The 24,914-nt window shown below is 39.6% G+C and overlaps 1 protein-coding gene across 1 annotated transcript in view; it reads left to right on the top strand.

Annotated features, from left to right (window-relative positions):
- triob (trio Rho guanine nucleotide exchange factor b) overlaps positions 1-24,914 on the top strand; it is a 109,805-nt gene that overhangs the window by 48,288 nt on the left and 36,603 nt on the right. The window contains exons 5-17 of the mRNA XM_068324663.1: positions 14-206; positions 1,228-1,332; positions 1,461-1,925; positions 3,521-3,643; positions 9,182-9,373; positions 10,489-10,620; positions 11,825-12,055; positions 13,252-13,374; positions 13,612-13,803; positions 15,787-15,956; positions 16,112-16,286; positions 21,059-21,254; positions 21,510-21,676. Coding sequence (XP_068180764.1) covers positions 14-206; positions 1,228-1,332; positions 1,461-1,925; positions 3,521-3,643; positions 9,182-9,373; positions 10,489-10,620; positions 11,825-12,055; positions 13,252-13,374; positions 13,612-13,803; positions 15,787-15,956; positions 16,112-16,286; positions 21,059-21,254; positions 21,510-21,676 — 2,464 coding nt within the window. The remainder of the gene's footprint in view (positions 1-13; positions 207-1,227; positions 1,333-1,460; positions 1,926-3,520; positions 3,644-9,181; positions 9,374-10,488; positions 10,621-11,824; positions 12,056-13,251; positions 13,375-13,611; positions 13,804-15,786; positions 15,957-16,111; positions 16,287-21,058; positions 21,255-21,509; positions 21,677-24,914) is intronic.

Below are 24,914 nucleotides of genomic sequence, written 5' to 3'. Positions count from 1 at the left end.
TTGCTTTCTGCAGTGAGGAGGTGGCCCGTCATGGCTTCACAGTCATTGTTGACATGCGTGGTTCTAAGTGGGACAGCATCAAACCGCTGCTGAAGATCCTTCAGGAGTCTTTCCCATCTTGCATCCACGTCGCCCTGATCATCAAGCCAGATAACTTCTGGCAAAAGCAAAGGACCAATTTCGGCAGCTCCAAGTTTGAATTTGAGGTGGGTCGGAGTCTAAATGCTTAAAGCACTTGGACAATAGCAAACTTATCCATTAAACTGGCTGAGCTTGGTTGTTTTTAATGGGTGTTTCATCTGATCTTATGCCATTACATTTACAATCGCTTTAAAGTATTTATTATTCTTGTATTGCTTTCTACAAGAGGAGGCGATATTGGTCATTCACTCACTGCATCAATATAATTTACAATTAACACGTTGTTATAGGCTGTTAGATTTTTTGTTAGCTCAACATAGCCATCGGTCTTAATTTATCATTTCTAATTGGACTGTTGCTCTGTGACAGTGGCACTGTTCTGTCCCATGTGGGCATGTGATGTTGGTATATTTAGTCCTGACCCAGTTACTATGGAAACAAGATATATAGGACATGGTGAAACATTTGTTTCCATCACAATTGGGCTGTTTTGGGGTAAGCCACTTGATTGTTTGTTTAAATAATGTCAAATATGTCCTGTTTGTGGGACACGATGATTAACAGAAGGTGAGTGGTTTGAATATCTGACTGCTAGGTTCTTTATAGGATAATGATCATGGTGTAATCTCATCTTCTTCCTCAAGATCTAATTTCACAACTGCTGTTCATCATCCTTCAGTATAAGCAAATGTTTTCACAGTTTAGGTTCACACACGTCCTTCAGCTTCTCCTGTAACTGCCTCCTACATTGTTTGTTTGCAGGTATACATAAATTAACATCAGAGCGTAGCCCCAAGTTCAATCATTTGTTTTACATTTTCATTGTGTTTCCTTAGTTCTGTTTTTGCTCATATCAAGATGTTTATATCAAGGTGTTTCAGTCTTGCTATTATGATAATAATAATTAAAATACAGAGTTCATTTGTTTTTGGTCCACACATCAATCTAAACAGCAGACATGTGGTGCCACTAACTCAGCACATTCTTTAAATAATCCAGAAAATATTGTGATGGTTTAGAATTTGATTAGTTTGGAATATGAACTTGACAACCAATGATATTTCCCTGACGGTGGTTTCTCTCCAGACGGTGATGGTCTCGTTAGAAGGTTTAACCAAGATTGTTGACCCATCCCAGCTAACGGCTGACTTTGAGGGCAGCTTAGAGTACAACCACGATGACTGGATTGAGGTTTGGAGACGTTTTGTTTTTGTTCTAAATTTTCACACACTAGCTTTTTTTTGTGCTTACCTAAGTAGAACAGCTCAATCAGCAACTTATCCATGAGAAAATCTTCTCATTTTTAACTTAAATTTCAGGTGCGTCTGTCTTTTGAGACCTTTGCCAGTGATGCAGCCCGGACCCTGGCACGCCTTGAAGAACTTCAGGACATCTTGTCACAGCGTGATCTCCCTCGGGACCTGGAGGGGGCTCGGAGGCTCATGGAGGAACATGCAGCGCTGAAGAAAAGGGCCACAAAGGCATCTGTGGATGAACTCGACACACAGGGACGAAGGCTACTCCAAAGGCTACAAACCGCAGGAAGTGGGACCAGCAATGAAAGCGGTTACAGTAACCGATCCGGTGGAGCAAGTGGAGATTCCAATGACCATCATCACGGGTTCCACACGTATGCAGACGCACACAATCTAGTAGCCAAAGTGACGGGTTTGTTGGATAAGCTCCATGGGACTCGACAGAATCTGCAGCAGCTGTGGCACATGAGGAAGCTGAAGCTGGACCAGTGTTTCCAGCTGCGTCTGTTTGAACAGGATGCAGAGAAGGTCAGAGGGCTTTTCTGTTCTTCTCAGTTCTCCATGCTATTCATTATTATTGAACCATTTAGGGGATGATGTGAATTGGGTCCTCATGCCTTTGTCCCAATCTCTTATTTATATTGATGTCTCTGTGTTTCTTATAGCTGGAGCTGGCGCCATCATGCTGTTTATTTTTCAGTCAGTTTGATCATTTAACATTTTATGTGCAAAAGGTCTGAGCTCATTTACACAAGAACATCTAATCTAACATCTATCTTTTCTGATCCAGAATTTATTATTTAAAAATAATTCATAATTCGTTTAAGAAGGCAGAACCAAATTCTTTTTATTTGTATTTAGCACAATGAGTTTTATGCACTGAGATTGCAAAATGAAACATCCACCGTAGTTATGGACCCTGTGTGGAAGAGAGGACCTCCAGCTGTACAATATCTTATCATCTGTTTTTAAATGAATACCAGTTTTTTTCTACGTCAACACCTCAGCATTCACACCATACCTCAGGAATAGAAAGGGACATTCTGAACATATCTCACTTCATTTTCATATGTCTATGTGTATGTGTGCGTGTGTGTGTGTGTTTAATTTTTTTTATTTTTATTGAGGTTGCATGCTTTACTACATCCCGCAAAGGGGTATGTATTGTGATTGTCAGTGTTCGTGTGTTCGTCCGTTCGTTCAGTCTTATGTCCACCAAATATCTTCACACCCGTTGCAGATAGGAAGATGAAACCAATAGCAGATTACTCTGCTAGGGGCTGCACAGGGGATGAAAATGAGATGATGACGTTGACCTTGAGAAAATTAGGTCAAGGTCAGATTTCAACTTTTACACTCAGGAACAGGATAAGATAGAAAATAGAGGGAGGCTAGTGTGAATAAGACCATAGATCAAAGCACCAGCTTTGATCTATGAAAGTAAAGTGCAACCACAAGGCTGTCCTTTTAGGCAGACATTTTGGACCCAAGATTAACTTTGATCTTATTTAGGCCATGTCAATGAGACTTTGTGTGTATGCAGGGATGAAAGTTTTACTAATGAGGTGCTCTCATGTTAGGAACAACTGCTAACTAATGTTCGGTACTATGATAGTAAACTTGTTATGTATGTATCTTGAGTATGTTCTTTGTGTAATTTACATCTTGGTCAAATATTTCTGAACTGTGGTGTTTGCGTGCACAGAGGAGTAAATTAATGTGTATGAATGTGGGCCTGCATATCAGTGTTTTTGGAAACATGTGATATTGCATGTCTGGAGCTGGGAAGGCAGTTATATGAACAGTGCCCAGCTGGAGGTAAATGCAGAAGCTTGCTCCTGGAACGTGTTGGAGCTGTAATTAAATGCAGCTTTTCCATCCCCCAGGCATGAATAGAATAGAACATATAACACACTGCCAGATAAATAAAGAACAGTAGATACTACACATAGCTTTTGTTCCTAGTTATTGTATAGGAGGATGAACAGTTTTTGGTAAATTTCAAACACAAAAACACAAGTTTAGTTTATGTTTATGTCAAAACATAACACGGAGAAACCCGTTCATGTTCATGGGTAGCCTATTCTGTCAGACTTACTATATTTTCTCCCCTTTGTGTGTAGATGTTCGACTGGATCATGCACAACAAAGGGCTGTTTCTCACCAGTTACACAGAGATTGGAGGAAACCACCAGCATGCCGTCGAGCTGCAGACCCAACACAACCACTTTGCCATGAACTGCATGGTAAGACGTTGCCTTCAGCGCTGTCATGCAAAAAAGCATGCACCGAAACATGCTCTCACACTGGAGATGCAGTCACAAACTATCACCATTAATGTCCTTCACAGCAGCAAAAAGCCTCACACCTCTGTCTGTACAAGCGCCACACACACAAACACACACCTCTTCTTTTTCATAGACATCATCCCAAACCATCCTTTCTTCTTGGCTCACTATAGATTGACATTTTTTGACCTGACACTTTCTTTCTCAAATTCTTCAGCTCTTTTACGCTCTGCCTCGGCTCTGTCCACTCTGTCATGTCTTGTCACATTGCTGTTCCCATAATTGACCTATATTATAACCCTGCTCTGTTTTTGCTCTGCTCCACATCCCCTGCCTGCCCTCCCAAACCTCAGTGTAGTATGTGGAGCTCTGCTGCTGACTAAAAACCACCTGAGGGCAATGTACTGTATTGACACAGAAGTCTTGCAGTGCTCTGCTCTGCCAGTTTCTTTAAATTTTTAGTCTTACTCACTAAGGATCCAATCTATCCATGGCCCTGTACTCCCGCTCTTAATGTTTGTGGTCATCATGTCACACGATGTGTAACATTATTCGCAATTGGTGTCACATTTATTTAATTACAATTCATCAATGTTAAATTTTGATGCTTTGTAATCTGCATTTTGTAAATGCTTATTATTTAAACAAAGTAATTAGTTCATATCAATCAAGGATGTGCTGGACAAATTTAGTTTTGCGCTTCATTTAGCTGTAACATGATCAAACTGGAAAGACAACAGCTATTTATATTTTTAACTGTTTAACCTAGTAACTTCTAAAGAAGAATAAACAACCCAGAACAAGAAAAATCCCTGAATCCCACATATTTCACGCTACTGTTATACGTAACAACTGTCAATGCAATAGAAGCGTGGTCATACCGGAGCAGGGCCATTGTCCTGAATCCTCCTAATCACAATGTCGCAGTATGTGTCTGGTCAACATGGAGGAACTGGTTTCAGTGACCGCCCATTGCCAGTGTCAATAGTCCACCACTCAACCTATTCGTACATACACAAACACGTATGTGCGCACGCACACACACACACACACACACACACACACACACACACACACACACACACACACACACACACACACACACACACACAGGGTCACCACTGCCCAGTCCACCCTGTCTTCAACAGGAAGCTCCGTTTCCTTTTTCCTTTGCATGGCTAATGGAAATACATGGTGTCAGGCTGCCTGTATGTATCTGTGTCTTTATGTGGATTGACTGATTCTGTCCTCTTGGTTTTTTTTTCCTATACTGTATGTGTGAAAATGTATGGGAGAGTATATTTGTACTATTATATGTACACTTATAAAGAAAAGGCTTTCCATTGATGCCATCAGTGGAAAATTTGTTACTAGATTGGCTATGATAACATTCTGCTTCATTTATTGTACATCACTAAATGGTTGAAATCAAATTCATAAAGTCCTGTTATATGTTAATGAAATAAGCAATAATTGCAGTGCACGAATTATTTTTATGGTATGTTTGCAGTACAGGGTTTTTGTTTCTACACAAATATGTACTGCATGTTTAAGATAGATATAACAGAATTTTGAGACAGGTGGGGGTTAAATGCATGCTTGTGTAGTGCTAAGGATGTTTTGCAGAGATCCCATAGTTCCGCCTTTCTCTCTTTTATTGTCATGTTATCATCACTAGCACAGTTTGCTGCTAAAGACTTGTGCAGTGTGGGATTCTGTCTCTGTATCACGTTCTATTATAGTCATTCATAAATGACCTTTTTGTTCTTGTTGGTACTAATGGATTATTAGAAAAAGATGAAGAAGTAGAAGAGGCAACCTTTGTTAGTCAATGAGGAAAATCTCTTTTCACTTTGCACATCCTTTTTTACATACAGTATACTGTACACACATTAACTGTATGAGCATATACAGTATACTGTATGGTGTATAATCCTAAATACACCACACACAAAGGGCCTTTAAACATGCTATGTGAATGATTTGAGGGACTTCATGAGACTGCTTCTTACCAACCAGAATGTATTGCATCCTGAAAAAAAACAACACAATTTTAGTCAAATCTTAAAACTGTGTTTTAAGATGCGACTTGATCATAAAAAAAAGAAATCGAAGTACAACTCGTGTCAGCAGTCAGAGGAAATAGAAGGTTTTGTTTTGTGCTGTAATGGCTGAAGTCCCTGGCAGAAATAGTTATAATGATGTAAAGAACATTATACCCTTTATAATAAAACACATAAAAAGCCTACAGAAGCAATCCTGAAACCTTAATGATCCGTGTAGATGAACTGCAGCAGCAAACATAAAACATAATAGAATATACAAGCAACACAAGTGATAATTTCAACATCCCAACTGGAATAACATCAGAAGATAGTTAAAATAGATTATTTTCCTTTGGTCTGCAATGCTATTCCCTAAAAAGAAAAGAGCATACTCTACATGGAGCAGTAAATTCAGATATTAATGTGCGGTGTCACATAACAGTGTGTCACACTCGTAAAGGTGGAGTTTAATGAGGAATGTGTTGTATGCATTGAAACTTATTGCGGAACTAACTTTCATTTCATTGTTGCAAGTTTTCTTGGTCTTATGTTATAAGTATATAATATATTGCACATGCATGTTACACTAGTGAATTTGTTGAATTTGTGGTGTGCTTCATATTGGTAGAAGGATGCTGAGTTTTGAACTGCCGGGCAGGAGGCCTAGAGGAAGACCAAAGAGGAGGTTTATGGATGTAGTGAAAGAGGACATGAAGGTAGTTGGTGTGAGAGAAGAGTACGCAATAGACAGGGTTAGATGGAGGCAACTGATCCGCTGTGGTGACCCCTGAAGGGAAAAGCCGAAAGGAAAAGAAGAAGCGGTGTGCTTCATATGGATCTTTGTTGCCCTTTCAAAGGAATGGAAGTATTTAAATGGTGCTACAGGGTACAAATGTTGTTTTTTCTCAAAAGATTTGGGATTATTATAGATGCTGTAGATTGAATATGTGGGTCAACAAGTGTTGTCCTTGTTTTCTCTTCTCTCACTTGCATCGTGTTTTGCTTTGTCTGCTCCTCTTGCCCCATGACCTCATCAGGTTTGAATTAGGAGTGCCTTCAATTTATCTTTGCTCCACCCTTCCCCCTTTCCATCCATGAGTTTTGGATTAAGACTTTACCACCCAGCCTGCTTCTGCACTCCAGCCTCTGAGCCTCTGTTATTGAATCTAATGCATAATGTCTTACAGATGGTTCAAAGTCCTTCAGGCTTATTGGTTGTGACTGGAGAGTGTGGTCTGTTTGAGGTAGTTTAGGTGTATATGTTTTTTCCAAGATCTTGTAATTTATACATACAATATATAATCATGTCGTATCTATATACATTCAAGAATTTATAATTTTCCGTCTCATTCAAATTTGCACAGCTGAGGGGACAACTCAATGTGAGTGTAACCCTAACCTTAAACAGCAATTTAGACTATCTGGACTTCTGAGACTGTCTTGGTGAAATAGGGATGTTTTGTAGAGGCTTCTGTCTATTAAGTCTATGTTCCACTTCTGGATGTCAGGGCTAGAACACGACTGGCAAGGGGAACCCAAAAGCATGACAGAGTAGCGGGCAAGTAGAGTCTTAGAACAGGTTTAATAATACAGGCAGGGGTCAGGTACCGGGTAATCAGTCCAACAAACCAAACGACAAACGAACATGCAGAGTCCAATGTACGAAGCCTTCGTTGTCGAGACACTTAATATGAGCTGTGGTCAAATCGTTGGTGCCTCTTGTGGTGACAATACAAGCATAATGGTAGAAGCTGTATGCTCATCCAATTTTGTCTGCTTGGAGTCCACCCCCACATGACCGTGCCATTGGGGGTACTGTAGGAATACTGGGTACCAGTTTCAAGTCACCTGTTGTCCATAGAAGCATAGTGTGCATTCCATCCGTCCTCTCCACACAAGGGTAAAACAAGCTTCCAGAACACCAAGTATACAATGTAAAAAACATAACAACAGCATCGTAGGCTGTAACTGTAACTGCACCAGTTTTGTGCACAGACCATCCTCAGCACATGACAACAATAGGTTAAAATAGACAAATGTCAACAGAGTGAACAACACCAAGGAGAGACAATGGCTTTGAACTGTTAGTCCAAGTATCAGTTTTGAAGCTGAAGACTGAGAAGCCTCACAACAGGCCACACTTTTTCATGGAGGATTGAGGCTTTTATAGTACATTGTTTATGATATTGTGATGGCTGGGAATTGCATATTTTGGCTATTGTATGCTGACAAAATAAGAAAATCCCACATTATCCACAACCGTGAACATGAAAAACAATATATTCTGTAAGCGCCTCTTCTTTACAGAGCATGGGTTGTCTTTGGACATTTTGCCATCTGCCTTCTTTTTGTCATGAAATTATATCCAAATATTTTCATGTAGCTGAGATTGCCCCTCATCTACCTACCTGTCAACTAACAGAGGTTAATGTATGTACCTGCTGTATTAGTTGGATGAATGGAGGGACGAAAAAAGAATGGACAAAAGGATGGATGGATGGGAAGCTTCCAGAGTTATTGTGTGTATTACAAATTATCTGCTGCTGCTCTGATGGTGCATCTGAGAAAAATTGGACTGATTTTAATGTGATCCACGTTAATCCACTAGTGCTTTTGTAGTCAACACCACCCTCTCGTGAGAGTTTTTGATGTCCATTTGTCGAGCTTGCATTGGATCTGGAGCAAAATGATTTCGCACATCCTCGTCTCACCAAAAGACTCCTAGCATTATTGCTTCATTTGAGAGGATACAGCATGTTTAATTCATCTTTCCCTCCCACTGTGATTCAAAGGAGCAAACTAAGTGTTGTGATAGTCTCCAGAAGCAGTACTTGAATAGAATAATGACCGGCTGTTAACCCAGCTTTTTATTAGCGATCCTTGTCTATCTACACCAAACAGCTTGGAGCCTATATTAAAAACGAATGGAAGATTGAGACAAATGGTTCTTTTCCATTATTCACAAGAGGTATATCTCCCAAGTAAATTACTTTTTAATGCCTGCAAGTTTCTTTTTTTGTGTATGTGTGTGTTTGTGTATTGGGTGATGGGGGGGGGGGGTTAATAATATTCTTATCTGTGTACATTAAAGTAACTGTGGCCTATATATTTCACACATTTTGATTACTCTGTTGAAATGCTGCTTCTTTACAACACCACCATGAAACCACAACAGCACTTGAACAGCCACCCTGTTAATTTACTAAGACAATGAAAAAATGTTTTTGATTGAGTCAGTTGTGCCTCAGGTCAGCTGTTTTTGGATGTCAACCACTAGACCCTATTGTAACAATTATGTAAGCACACATTATTATTCACTAACCGCTGTATTTCTAAGAACTTGGACAACTGAAATAATTATGGATGTGTTTGTTTTTTGTAATTCCAATAACCCCAAGTATCCCTGGTATGTCTTTTATTTAGTAACAGCATGCCTTTCTGTCTCCTCTAGAATGTGTATGTGAACATCAATCGGATCATGTCGGTGGGGAACCGGCTCCTGGAGTCAGGCCACTATGCCTCGCAGCAGATCCAGCAGATCTCTGGACAGCTGGAGCAGGAATGGAAGGCCTTTGCTGCTGCGCTGGATGAACGCAGCACCCTACTGGAGATGTCTGCCTCCTTCCACCAGAAAGCAGACCAGGTGTGAACCAAAAACTAAAAATATCAACACATTTTTGTTGCAGTACATATTTCCATATTATTATTAGAATTATAATTTGATTTTTGTCATTATTTATTAATTTCATGAACAAAAATACATGTTTTCTTTAAATTCTTGAAAGTATGTGGATAAGTATTTCATGTTTTTAGCTTTTACATACATATGTACATGCTATGTTATTAAGGATAGATAGAATTCGATATACAATATCGAATTTTTTTAAATCATTACAGTATGAAAAGATCGTATTTATGTATTTAAATGAGTGTAGATTTAAAATCAGAAAAAGTTACTTCACCCCAGTTTAGAACTATTGAGGTTCCTAACCTGTATTTGAGCTAACACACCATCTGATTTATATTTACCTGTACATTGTCTGACTATCTTTGTCTCCAGTAAAAAAAATACATTAGTTGTTGTTTATGCCGGTTGCTTAAGTAGAAGTCCTATTTTTTGCATAACATTAAATGCATCAGAATTTTGACGGTACTGGCGGTCTGTAGTAGCCTTTCCTGATCCCACTACTCTGCTTTCTGCTTCTTGAACTTCCTGTTCCCTCTAACTTCAGTCTTCTGTCTCTCTAAGCGATCAGCAGTTCTGTTTCCAAACATAACAGTTCGGATGCAAAACCTTCATGTGGAGTTATCTTGGTTGACACGCTCTCATCAGTTTTTGTGATGCTGATTCGGTGTTTTCCTTTGTTTTCATTGGATTGTGTTGGAAGGTCCAATGGGGTGGAAACTGTGTCCAAATAACTTATACATGTTAATAGTATGGAAAGTGTTAGCAGTATGGTGGCATACTGTATAAATGGAGATATTACGTATGTGTATTGTCTCTTCACAATAGTATTTCATAGTGTTGATTACAGACTAAAGCAAAATTAAAGTTAAATAGGTTAAAAAAGAAATAAATTAAAAATACTCAAATACAAAGCTGCATTAAACACAAACATCTAAAGATTGAGAACAGTTAAATAAAACTTAAGCAGTCCTCCACATGTCTATACCGAGTACTTTTGATGTGAAAAGCATGCCTGTGACATGTGTACATGAGTATCTTTGTTTCAGGGAGTGTGTGTGTTCTCTACCCAGTACATGAGTAAAGTGGAGCCGTGGTGTAAGGCGTGTGGAGAAGGAGAGCTGCCCTCGGAACTCCAGGATCTGGAAGACACAATCCACCATCACCAGGGCCTATATGACCACATCACCATCGCATACTCTGAGGTCAGTACACACATTTGTGCTCACACACTTTGGGCATACCCATGAATACACACACACACACACACACACACACACACACACACACACACACACACACACACACACACACACACACATTCAGACATATAGACAAAGTAAACTTGCAAAACAGATATCATAGACTACGTAGCTCCACGGAGGTCAATAATTGTTCTTCCTATGTACCGTATATTCACATTGACAAGCACAGGCTGTATTTTACAAATATATTAGAACTCAAAATGTGGATGTTTGTGCCTGAAGAATTGGCATCACCTCTCAGTCACCACCTAAGATTCACTGCCTGTACTTTCTCCTTGCCTTTGCTCCCATTTTGCTGAGCTTCAAAAGTTTCTGGCCATCAATCTTTAGGAAGTGGGCTCCCAGCCTATAAAAATACACGGGGTTTGAAGTCAGCACTGCTGTGTGTGTGATGTGCGTTTTTTTGGATTCACACAATATTCAGCAATGCGGCACCTTCATGCATTGTTGTACAAATGTGTGGGCATATTGGTTTGGGACTTAGAATACTCACAAAGGTACCTGCGATTTCTCTGATTTGATCTTTTGTTGATGTAAGCGCTGCTCCCTTTCTTTATTCGCTGGGTGACTCGCTCCCCCAACACTGCTCTCTTGAAGCAGGTGCTAAATCATGCTACTTGAAATGAAAGTGTAATATGAATATCTCCCACCCTAACCCTAACCTCCTCTTAACCTTCCATAATATAACTGAGTGTGTTCATCGTTGGCTCGTGGTACACCATTACACCAAGTTTTTCGAAAATTGGGCAAGAAGTTTTTCCTCAATATTTCCTGCTTAAAAGAGACAAACAAACCACCCTGAAAACATAACCACCATTCCAGAACTAATAATTAAAAATTCCATATCCACAGAACTAGAAGTTTATCTTGTTTGTATACAAAAGTAATGTCACAAATACATAAAGAAATCATTTGAAAATGTTGTTGATATTATTATATAGATTTATTTTTCATCCCACAGCATGAGTGATATTAGGAGGGGAATTTAGGACTGGGATTGTTCCATCTACCCATCAATGTTCGTTTTCAGAGCAGAAGTCAGTTACTCAAAAACAGGAAACTGGGACGATATGTTTTGAAAATTGCAATAAAACATTTCAGTTATCATTTAAATAACATCTTTCTTTCATTCTGAATTTTATAGGTAAGCCAGGATGGAAAGTCTCTTTTGGATAAACTACAGCGACCTTTGACCCCAGGAAGTGCTGATTCATTGATGGCATCAGCCAACTACTCCAAGGCTGTGCACCATGTTCTGGACATCATCCATGAGGTGCTGCATCACCAGAGGCAGCTGGAAAACATCTGGCAGCATCGCAAAGTCCGCCTGCATCAGCGGCTGCAGTTGTGTGTCTTTCAGCAGGACGTACAACAAGTAAGAGGAATAGACAAACCTTAATGTGGAGACCTGCAACTCAGGTGTTTCTGTGCACAAATAAGCAGACGTTCATTACAAAGATTGCAGAGGAGGTCTTATTTAAGTGCTGTTCAATACTGGCCTTGTTTGGATTTACCATGTTTTCTATTAATATAACTCTATTAAGTCATATAAAGCACCAGACAATTTCATTTACCAAGCTATACTTCTGAAGGTTTTCACTCAAACCGATTAAAGTCTCTCAAGGCTAGCAATTGTATTACAGTTTTATTAAATGAAAGTGTGGCTGTCAGACTGTTTTTAATGGCGTCAAAGACCCAATGAATCTTTGAAAATGCATATTCTGGTTTTCTCTTGGCAGCAGAGGGTGCGATTTTAAGATATAATGTAATAATCTACATCTTCATAAAATTTCGGTTTTCTCGTGGGTTTTAGCTGTCAGAGTTTCTATCTCTCTATGTGACTGCCTGGATGGCAGAGCTCTCAGATCAGCCTTCTTACCGTTTGGGCATGAACTCCTCGCTGCCCCTCTACCCCCTCCTTCACCCCCCCCCCTCTCCATCTCTCTCTCTCTCTCTCTCTCTCTCTCTCTCTCTCTCTCTCTCTCTCTCTCTCTCTCTCTCTTTCTGTCTTCCTCTATCTCAGCACCTCTGTCTTCACTCCCTTCCATCCACTCTTTCAGTACCCGTTCCCCTTGGTTGTGGTTTCCATGGTGATTCAGTTTGCTGTCACAGAACATGTCGAGGACATTGTTGACATGTTCATGTGCGTTTATCCCGTCAATATATTCTCTGAGACCTTGAAAATATCATTGAAATCCCCCTCTCATTACATCACACATGGTGAATGATGAAGTTAAGCCATCTATTTAATAGATAATAAGGTATGTAAAATTTACACCCCATCTGACCTGCAGATATACTGACATGTAGCACTGCACTGCAATTCCTTTTGGGTGAAAGTAATTTTAAACATGACAGACTGCAGATGGAGAAAAGGGAGGGAGCTGAGCAGACATGAAAGGTGAGGAGAGAGATAAATGTTCTAGGTTACTGTAACTCCTAATGTGACTCAAATGCAACTGATTCCATCTATTGCACCCCCTACTGTTAAAAGGTATATACTGCATTTTCAGTATGGCGTAACCCTATATGCTAATGCATATTTAAGATGTATCTGCTGCATTTTTCAAGGTGTTGGACTGGATAGAAAACCATGGTGAGGCCTTCCTTAGCAAACACACTGGGGTTGGGAAGTCTTTGCACAGAGCCAGAGCTCTCCAGAAGAGACATGAAGATTTTGAAGAGGTCGCACAGGTGAGTTTTAAATGTAGTCCAAAAAAAGTAAAGTAAATCTTCCTCCTGTGACATAATTCTTTTCTCGAGACATCAGATGAAAATATTTATTTAAAAAAAATCATGATTGAGAGAAAGAAACCATTTATTTTTACAAAAATGAACTGATAATGTAATAAAGGTCTTCGAAAGTAAAGAACAGTAGTCATGGATGGTCCATGAGGTAGCTTTTAAGCATACTTAATGCTAATATTTCAGAACACCTACACCAATGCTGATAAGTTGCTGGAGGCAGCTGAGCAGCTGGCTCAGACTGGAGAGTGCGACCCAGAGGAAATTTACCAGGCTGCCCACCAGCTAGAAGATCGCATCCAGGACTTTGTGCGGCGTGTTGAGCAGCGCAAAGTCCTCCTGGACATGTCTGTTTCCTTCCACACTCACGTCAAAGAGGTGCGTTTCTCCTCTCCTCTCTTCAAACCTAATGAGCCCATTTACCGCATTGATGTAACAACTCTGTTTAGCCTGAAGCTGAAAATTATACTACTAATACTTCACGAAGACTCAAGCTTTGAAGGTAGAGTTTTATCGATTTATTGATCACACTCCAACTTTACCTCACATACAGGAATAACTGTGACTCATCTCATCGTGTTTGTCACCACAGGTGATATTAATTCTACTACAGTGTTGTACAATATTAAATGAGTCACAGTCTTTTCCACATGACTGAATAAATGTTTTAAATTAAAGTAGCACAAACTCTGTCTTGAAATACCACAAAATCAACAGGATTCCTTTACTTTTTTCTTTCTCATCTTATTTTTAATAAGTTGTGAACTGTCGTCAACCGTCCAACATCGTTAGGTCTGCTGGATAGAAATAAACACAAAAAGACATTTCACATTTCATCATAGAATTCAGGAGTTTTGATCCTATATTAAACATATTACAGTCAGAATGAGAGGCGCTTGTCTTCATGTGTTTTTAGCATGTAGCAGTGAACCCTTCCCAAGAAGTTCCTGAATTTTTTCCTCTTTAGTCATTATGTTCTTTTGGTGAAAACATCTGCTCTCCTTTCCTTCAGGATAGATCTTGTCTTTAGACCTTTTTATACTACATTTAGTTATACCATATACATGTTGCTATCAAGTACCAAAATTAATACAGTATGTAATAATTATGTACATAACTTTTATACCCTGTTTTATTTTCATCACAGGTTGCTTTCTGGCTCTAACAAATTTAATGTAGAGCACCGTTTGCAATTTACTTTACTATGGCTATGGTCATCATCACTTAAAGTATTTCCAGTCTTTCATGTCCATATTGATAAATCTCCTTGATCCCATTTTTCAGCCATGTCAGTCTATGTGTATTTATGTACACAAGTGAATGTTTCCGATCCTCAAACCCATCACCTCTCCCAGTTCAGCAGAAGCTGCTGGATGTGAGCCAGCCTCTTGAGAGGCAACAAACAGTTTACTGCGGAGACAGAGTGTGCTCTCCATCAGAGGACGGTGATGCATCTGCTGTGATGATCATCAAGTACACAAATGAACCATTTTTGCAATAATAATGGAAGGACATCAGATGGTTGATGTTTCGCTCCCCAGCTTTGCAGCCCACATGTCAAAGTATCCGTGGGCAAGATACTGAACACCAAATTGCTCCCTGTCCCTTCCACTGGATGTTTGTGTGAAAGGGTGATGGCTGGCTAGAATTGTAAAGCATGTTGAGTAGTCAGCCATACTAACAAAGTGCTATAGAAGTACCATCCGTTTATTTTAGATTAGAATTTTTTATTTACCATACTATACATGAACTCATAGGTTCTCCTTCTATCAAACAATGAAAATCAATTTCTACCGTGGTTTGACCTGATTTATTTTAACCTGTTTTTTAAAAGCATCAAAAAGCCTATTCAATCATCTATGTGTTTGAATAGCCCGTCAAAAGTGTTGACATCTACAGTATGGCAATATCAGGTGTAACATAAGGTGGTGCATGTATCTGATGATGGTACCAATACCACAGGAGACATATTTTTGAGTGGGCAGTGTGGGTGTTGGACACACTGTGGGTGCCAGGGTTTCTCTCCTGTAGCCGCGATGGTGTGCCAAGGCTCAGTGTGCTGAGCCAACTCGCCCAGATGGCTAATCTGTTACAAAGATGACCATTCACAAAACACCAGCTTTGACGAGAGCTGTCACCCATCTTGTCTTCTTTCTGTCTATTTGGCAGCTTATCTGTCGATCCTTACAGCTACGTATAACTTACAGCTTTCTGTCTATCTACTCTCCCCCCCCCCGCTTCAGCATGGGTGTTCTGTTCACAGTGGGGCTGTTTGGTTTCTTCATGCTTCTTTTTTGTCACTTCTTGTTAAGGTACAGGCCATCTTTTAATGGTCATGGTTTGTCTGTCTATCATTGTTAGCTGTGGACGTGGTTGGAGGAGCTTCAGAAGGAGCTGCTGGATGATGTCTATGCAGAGTCGGTGGAGGCAGTGCAGGACCTGATCAAACGCTTTGGCCAACAGCAGCAGACCACCCTGCAGGCCACTGTCAATGTCATCAAGGAGGGAGAGGACCTCATACAGCAGCTCAGGTGACAAACCTTAATACATGCTATGTGTTTTGCTCATTCAAAGTCGTGCAATTTTTGCAAGTGTCCTTCCTGATCTTAAAAGTTTTTAGTATGCACAAGTAATCAACACAGCATCACTGTAGCTGTAACTCCTTGTATCTGACCTCTCTCCACAGAGACTCGGCCATTTCCAGCAACAAGACTCCACACAACAGCTCCATGGCCCACATCGAGAGCGTGCTGCAGCAACTGGACGAGGCCCAAGGCCAGATGGAGGAGCTGTTCCAGGAAAGAAAGATCAAACTGGAGCTTTTCCTCCAGCTCCGCATCTTTGAAAGGGACGCCATCGATGTAAGTAGGCTAAAGATGGACGCCTGTCATATGATGAATAGTTATTTCTATTTTGTTTCTCCGTATTCAGGCCAGACTGACCAAGGAAGAGTAGCAGATGGGATATCAGTGTTTGACAGTTGCCTTTGCTAAAAATGCAATTGGTGGGAGTAGGTTGGTAATAATTGTATAATATCTGAAGGGAACATTTGAGCACAAATATGTAAAATACTTAGAAGAGCAGAATTTGTGATAAGCTGACAAAAAAGGTATCGGTAGATTAAAATGTGCTATATTAAGTTATTTGTGTTTGTTTTGGTTTGGATTATTTTATTGTGACTCAGTAGTTCAAAGATGTTAAGAGTTCAATTCCATGTGACAAGAGACACAAAATGACTTTAACCCGTAAGACGGAGATTAAGTTCTGTAGCAAGGACTCCCACTGTTTCCAGGCTTGGTTGAATTCACAGCCGTACACTCACATGTACTGCATTTAAAAAAGTATTTAGTTCCACTTCATGCATCTCATCCACTGACTCACTCCAGTTTTATTTTTTCCTCAATAACCAACAGTTGGTCGCATTGTATCCTCTAATTCCTCAGCGTCCCACTGTGAGGCTGAATGCTCATCTCAGCTGCTGTTCGGATATGATAACTGCTCCTTTAAACTACTTTTCTATTATGTTTCTCGTGCTGTTTATCATGGCTGTCAGATCAAGTGTGTTGAGCAACAGTCCACTGACAGACAAATGACTGAGATATGGTTTATGCTCATGAATGTGGTTTAAGTTAAAAAGGATGTTGGATAGATGTGATGAATGGAAGCGGAGACGTATTTCAATAATCTTTTCTCCTGTGATGTCAGCAGCATTTTTAGCCTTTCTAGCAGGCTGAAACGTTTGACAACAGACTGAAGGATCACATCAACTGTCTGATAGATTGCTGTGAAATTGAGTATTCATATGTATGATATGTCTATATCTACAACCTCCACATCAGCATACATGATTGGAAATGAAATGTCTCAACAACTCTTGTTGGAGTTTGCAAAAAAATTCAAAACATTCCCCTCAAACTGAGGAGAAATTGCATTAACTTTTGTAAAAAAAAACTTAACTTGATATTTTCTCAGACAGTCACGATGTCCTCCCAGTAATACATAAATCAATCTGTGAGAATCAGACTCCTGTAGCCCCATCTAGTGCTCTTTATGCCATTTGCAAGACTCCACTGCTTCTGAATCTAAATTACAGTGTCTTCTATTCTATAATCTCTTCCTGAAATAATTCAATGGGTGTTGGTCACTTTAATATCACATGTACCTTTTTTTTGGGGGGGGGGTCCAGAACTTTGAGAGGAGCAGCTGATAAGGTTCACATTTTTTTTAGTATAATATATTTAAAATTATTTAAAACAGTAAATATTTGTACTCTCAATATGTATGGAAACAGTGAAGTGACAGACGTAAAATGAATCACACCGTTTTCCAGTCTGTTCAATAAATGATCAGAACCTGAGCCAAATCAGTGTAGCAGTCAGGGTCAGGGTCGAAGGTCAACACATCACAACATCAAACACTAATACTGTATGTATAATAACTTCAATAGTATACTAATACCTATAAATGGATTCTACTCTATGTGATAATAAGGTCTGTGGTGGACTGAAGTGTTTTAGGTCTGAACTCCCAAGTCCAAAAAGAACAGATAATTCTCACTTAAATTCTGCAAGTCAGTTTAGAAAATTGCAGTTAATCTCCTAATCTGTCATGTTGAATGCTGAAGTACACTCACGAACACTCACTCACGCATGCGCACACACACACGCACGCACACACACACACACACACACACACACGCACGCACACACACACACACACACGCAGGGGATTAGTAAGAGACAGTGCTTGAGCATGAAAATGGGTGGAGGAGGCATTTCTTTCCCTCAACTCCCTGCGTAGACACACATCCACACAAGCACACACACACACACACACACACACATTGGGACACTCCCTCCTGGCTTGGAGGTGGGAGAGTGTTAGAGGTGAGAGCGTGGGGTTGAGATGAGGCATACTACTCCCTCATACTGCCTTCCTCTCTGATAATAAGACTCAAATCACTGCAGACCATTGAGGGGAGAAAAGCTCTGGTCAAACAGCAAACACATTAGAACATCTTCACATAGTTGGAATCGGAGGGAGATGATCTTTTTACAGGCAGAACAAATTTTACTCAACTGTCAAAGGAGAGGAGAGCAGAGTGTGAAAGAGTGCTTGGTAAGTTTTTACTTTGTTGTCAAAGTTTCATATGGATCCTGTTGGTTAGAGAGAATAGTTCTATTCTTCTGCTATAAAAAGGCTTGATAAGATTATCAGTACTCAGTGTACTCGCCAAGAAAGCCGCATTTCTGCACAGCGATACTGGATAGCAGGGGAATTTGTGTCAATTCAAATTCTTTCAGCACATTGTTATAAAACAATTTTGCTTTTCGGGAGAGAGAGAAATTCTCCATTGTTATAAAAATAGCAAAACTTGACTGAAGAATAGGCTGAAGCAATTATATTTATATATAAATTGTGTCTGTCTTTTTCTTTTCCTTTCGGCTTTTCCCTTCAGGGGTCACCACAGCGAATCAGTGTCCTCCATCTAACCCTGTCTACTGCATCCTCTTCTCTCACACCAACTACCTTCATGTCCTCTTTCACTACATCCATAAACCTGCTCTTTGATCTTCCTCTAGGCCTCCTGTCTGGCAGTTCAAAACTCAGCATCCTTCTACCAATATATTCACTATCTCTCCTCTGGACATGTCCAAACCACCTCAGTCTGGCCTCTCTGACTTTATCTCCAAAACCTCTAACATGTGCTGTCCCTCTGATGTACTCATTCCTGATCCTATCCTTCCTGGTCACTCCCAAAGAGAACCTCAGCATCTTCATCTCTGCTACCTCCAGCTCTGTCTCCTGTCTTTTACCTCAGTGACACTGTCTCTAGACCAAACAACATGACAAACACAAAGAAATTGTCTTCTGTTTATGGTATTGGCTAACAGAATTTTTTTAAAAATACTCAAATGGGTTGTAATGAGACCAAGACTACCTTGGATCTCACCCCTCACAGGATATTTTGATCAACCGAGATTTCTATAAACCCAGACAGTCGGTGGTCTGGCCTGTGTTTAGATTATTTTCTGGGAACCTCAGCAAGTTTCTTCTGTGACCTCTCTATGCTGGTCAAATATGTTGCAACCAGCTGTCTTTGAGCAAACCTGCAAATGATATAATACTTTTTACGGCTTTTTTTTTGGGGGGGGGGGGTATTTGACTGATGTGGTGATGGAGGACAAAAGAATAAAAGGTGTCATATTCTTCTGGAGAGAAATGTTTTGAACACGCAAATGCATTTGATGTGCATGTGTGTAGTTATACTTAGAAGCTATGCTAGTCTTTCTTGTTTGTAGACAGCATTAGAAAACATTAACTCACATTATTTAAGCAATTCTATTTCAACATAAGTTTGACATTTTCACACAGTGCCACTTGTCCAAAAATTTTCTGCGGAGACCAACAGGACTGATCATGATAACCAAAAGGAAACAAGTATTTGTTGAACTGTGTTTTGTTTTGAACAATATGTTTTTAACTATGGAACTTAAATTACTCTGAACATTTTTCACAGTAAACTTACAACAGAATCTGTCTTGACTCGCCAACTCTATTTTTTGCTTCTTGGTTTTGATTTTGACATATAATTGGTTATTCTGTAGACTTCTGTGCAGTAAACCCCAGTAAACCCAAATTTGGTGTTAAACAGTTTTTAACCTGGTAACACATTCAAAATAACCACTGATCAGATCACATAAATGAACTGTTCTTTTTTTCCATGCTTTTGATTAATTGTGGGGCTCCCTGCTAATGTTACATACTGGAGTCTACCAGAAAAGAGACTCGCAGCACAAATAGGCCCATTTAGGAAGTGGGTTATTTCATTTGAACAGTTCAAACCCGACGGGCACTCACGGCAAAAACTTCAAAAATGTTCTAGATTTTTCTCTGTATCTGAATAAAAAAAAATTTATTTAAACCAATTTGAATTGTTTAGAGACATTCTGCTAACAAACATGCAAAGAAAGAGACAAACAAAAAGTAATTAAATAGAATGTATAATGCTTTAAGCTGTAAATAAAAGTTGTGTCCAGGAACATTCTATCTTGAATAGATCTGATTCTTTTTTCAGTAAATCGGCTTCACTTTACAGGAACTGCTTGGGCCACAATGTGAAACCAGTTGCAGACTAGAGCGTGTAAGCGTTTTGAAAATGAAACAAAAGAGAAAACCTTGACAGACAGAGCAGGATGGTGCCAGGATCACGTCGCCCTTGGTGAAATTATTCAGTCTGTGTGGGCAGTAGAGACAAGCACCGACGTCTCGATACATCTGTTTACCTGGTGTGCATCACCAGTGTTATATGTTACCTGTAATCATGATAGTCTACTTAAAGTGTCAGGGTATAGCAATTAAACTGTCTGACTTGGACTCTAAAAATTATTGTAAAAGTAAATGAATAATGACTTGACTATGCTTGTTTGCTGTGCATCACAGTATTTTCAATGGTTTGAGTCATGAAAATTGTTTCAAAGCATCTTGGAGTTGTAACATTTTGAAAATTATTTCATGATATCTTCCGTATCATCACTCTCTGTCCTTTCACAAAGGAGGAATAATCTTTATTTCCTCCCAATTTGTGTGTTGTTTAATCCTCCATCCTGTCTGTTGCCTCCCCTCCTCTCAGATCATCTCTGACCTGGAGTCATGGAACGAGGAGCTCTCCCAGCAGATGAGCGACTTTGATACGGAGGACCTGACACTGGCCGAGCAGAGACTACAGCATCATGCAGACAAGGCGTTAACAATGAACAACCTCACCTTTGATGTCATCCACCAAGGACAGGAGTTGCTACAGTATGTCACAGAAGTCCAGGCTTCTGGTGAGTGCTCTTCATGAACTGTTGACTACCCCAGGATAAAATCACATTACAAGGCAAGCCTTGTAGCTAAAATCACAATACTGACAGGACAACGCTATGAGAATACAACATGCCATGCCATGCTATTCTTGGGATATTAATGGCTGTACACATCCTTTTTTATGACATAGTTTGTGCCCATATTAAAGGAAGATTGAGGTATTACAAAGAGGAACCATTGCCATCAACAAAAGAAATGTGTGTGTTGTGCTGCAGGTGTGGAGCTGTTGTGTGACCGAGATGTGGATATGGCAACACGAGTACAGGACCTGCTGGAGTTTCTCCACGAGAAGCAGCAGGAGTTGGACCTGGCAGCAGAGCAGCATCGGAGACATCTGGAGCAGTGTGTCCAGTTACGGCATCTGCAGGCTGAAGTCAAGCAGGTGTGCATTAGAGACGCCCGAAAACCTCTGAAACAGCTTTTCATTTTTGAAATATCGATCTCTGCTCTTACCTGTCAATGAAGAATGCCAGAAATCCCTTGCAGTATATTTTATTTATGAGAAACATGGATCAAAAGTTACACAAAGCATTGAGACATTCAGATATGAACATGTCTAGCTACCTGTGATGCTTTTTTCCTCCTGAGACTGAGGTCAATCTGATCTCTAGAAAGCTGTTTTGACAATTTATACGTGCTGTGTGCCGTGTTGTGACAGCAAGGAGCATTGAAAGGCTTAAAGGTTTCAGCGTGTTCTGACTGTACATGACCATGGGTACATGACTCACTCCTTGTCAATAAGCTCTCTCCGTCTTCTTTTTTCCTCTCTGTCTTTCTGAATATATCTTATTCTGGAAATAGATCCAGTGTGTTGTTTGGTGTGCAGCTGAGCTTTTAAGAGCGTGCAGGAGATAAATTGAAATTCAGTGCAAAAGAAGACGATTTGGCTAGACAGAGTGTGACTTGATAAGAAGCTTATTGTTGTGACAGCGAAAAGCACGTCACTGGTAAATATTCTCCTAATGTTCACTCAGCGGTTGGATGCAATCACCGGACTTTTCAAAGCAGCCTGCTGGTGTTTCAAAGCAAAACAAAACAAAGAGACAATTTTTCATAACAAGGCCTCGTAGTAATCATAGTAATGCAGTCAAATAAACAACAGGTTTTATATTTCAACATGTGCTAGAATGAATAAAAAGTGGAGGCAGATATGAAATTGGGACTAAAGTAAACTGAATTATATCCAGGAAGACCTTCAGCAAAATGTTTCAGATCATACACCGCCATTGTTTGAGCAGATCTGACAGTATAATGATGGTATCCACAGAGGGCCAGTTTGCCATGATCCACATCTATGCTTGTCGACACAACTGTTAACTATATGTAATATTCATCGTAGATTTTATGACAGTTCACATGAGAATCAGAATCCTTTATGCTCCGTTGCATAATGTAAGTTATAATATATAATAATAATATAATATAATATAATATAATATAATATAATATAATATAATATAATATAATATAATAAGTACAGGCAAACCTCAGTCTCCGACCACAATTCTTTCCGCGAGTCTGTTCGAATATTGATTTGTTCGAATTCCAAATACATTTTTCCCATTACCAATACAGTATTTTCCGCACTATAAGGCAAACTGGACTATAAGGTGCGTCCTCAATAATTTGTTAGTTTTATAATTTATTTTATATATAAGGCACAGCGGATTATAAGGCTCACACAATAAAAAATGAATAAAATTATTAGATACACTGCAGCAGCTGTAGTTGCACAATCCGTCCACTAGATAGAGCCGCACTGCTCAGACAGTCATGATTGCATTCATGACTTCCTGACTACCTTTGAATGGCCCCTATTGTTATGTCAATAAGCCATTCTGAGCCTCATCAAGGAAACCTGATCACTTGATCACGTTGCCATCTTAGAAAGAAGTCAATCCGCATATTAAAAAACCTGACATTAAAAACTGGTTAAATTCATTACGAGTGCAGTCAGTGCGAACAGAGCGGATTATTTCCTGATCTGAAGTTCGAAGCAGATATATAAGCTCCGACGTTCGTCTTCGTTTATTAATTAAATATTGTTTCAATCAAACGGTAGTCCAGTCGGAGGTGAGGTGCAGCTATTTGCTGCTGTATGTCTTAAACAATTTTTTAATTAGTTTTTAATGTCAGGCTGATAATTTACTGGCCAATGTGACGCTGTTTTACTCCTAGAACTGATTTTAACGTCGGTGTGTCACCGCCGTGAATCTCACAGCACGTCGCTTCAGACAGAATACACAAGCCTGAATGCGCCCCTCCACCGCCCCCCCATAGCTATCAACTACATTTGTAAATCAATGCAGCACACCCTTTGGAACCTTTGTCTAGCAGTGACTCTGCTCTTGAAATTTCAGAAAAGGCTGGAAGTTCGGCTTTGAGGGTCTTTCATTCACCTTTATGCCAGTTTCTCCGTGTGTTTCCACAGACTAATAGAATGGACTGTTACTAGATTCCAGATGACAGCACAATGGCATTTTTAAGACCAATTAAGTTTAAAGTGGGTTATTTCCAACGCCAAATAGTTAGGAAATATTGAGATCAGTCAGTCAGTCAAACTTTGATTGGATTGTTGAAAGTTCCTTATGTATTCCTACGTAATCACCGGTGCTCCTACAGTCTGCTCTACCGTCTGAGAGCAGCTCAGTCAGAGCCGGGACTTCAGTGACGCCCCTTGACTACCGTTGTTAGGGGGCGTAGGCCCGAGTGCCTTGTGAGGGGGCTCCTCTGGTGGCGGACTGTGGCATGACTGGCGGCCAGACTGCCGGCTTTTTTTCAGCGATCATGTTTTTAACCAATATTAATATGAATATTTATCCATATATAAGATGCACCGGATTATAAGGCGTACTACAGGTTTATGACAAAATTTTAGGCTTTTAGGTGCGCCTTATAGTGCGGAAAACACGGTAATGTAAATGGTCTTAATCCGTTCCAAGACGCTAGAAAAAATTTTTTTCAACATGTTTTATTTCATAATGTCCTTTATATACCAAATTATACAGCAATGAAACGTATCAAAGAAAGAAGCAAACATGAGAAAGAAAGATTTTGATTTTTGATTTTTGCAAAAACACTTTAATCACATTCAAACATTTTACAATTTTACATTAGATGAAAGCAGTAAAGTGCTTCAGAAGAAGAAGATTTTTTGCAAAAAAACTTCAATAACATTTAGAACATTTTACAATTTTTCATTAGATGAAACTTCAAAAACACTAAACACTCAAAAACACTAAAGACCAATAAACAAAAGCAAATATAAAAATTAGTGCATTATAACAGGAAGTTTGCAAAAGTGAGGTGGTCATCAACTAAAGTACATAGGACATTTTTGTAACACCAGATGTTCCTAAAGTTATTCAGGCCTTTTGTCATTATATGGAAACCAAATTCTAGTTTTAAGCGACATCTAATGTTACAGCAGAAAACAGTAGCTGCTTCTTGAACAGTATTGTTTTCAATTCTCCTCTTCCTGGTCACATAAATTGCAAGTTTTGCCTCTCCAGAGATAAGATTTAAAAGCTGCCACTTTCTTTGATTCGATTTATTGTGCCCAGCGCCATAGATGAATTTCCTGATACCAAAATTTTCACTGAACAAATTAAAAACATTCG

Source organism: Antennarius striatus, chromosome 9 (genome assembly GCF_040054535.1).
Source record: "Antennarius striatus isolate MH-2024 chromosome 9, ASM4005453v1, whole genome shotgun sequence".
Lineage (NCBI taxonomy): Eukaryota > Metazoa > Chordata > Actinopteri > Lophiiformes > Antennariidae > Antennarius > Antennarius striatus.
Note: the sequence above shows the minus strand (reverse complement) of the source record. Positions and strands in the feature narration are given on the sequence as shown.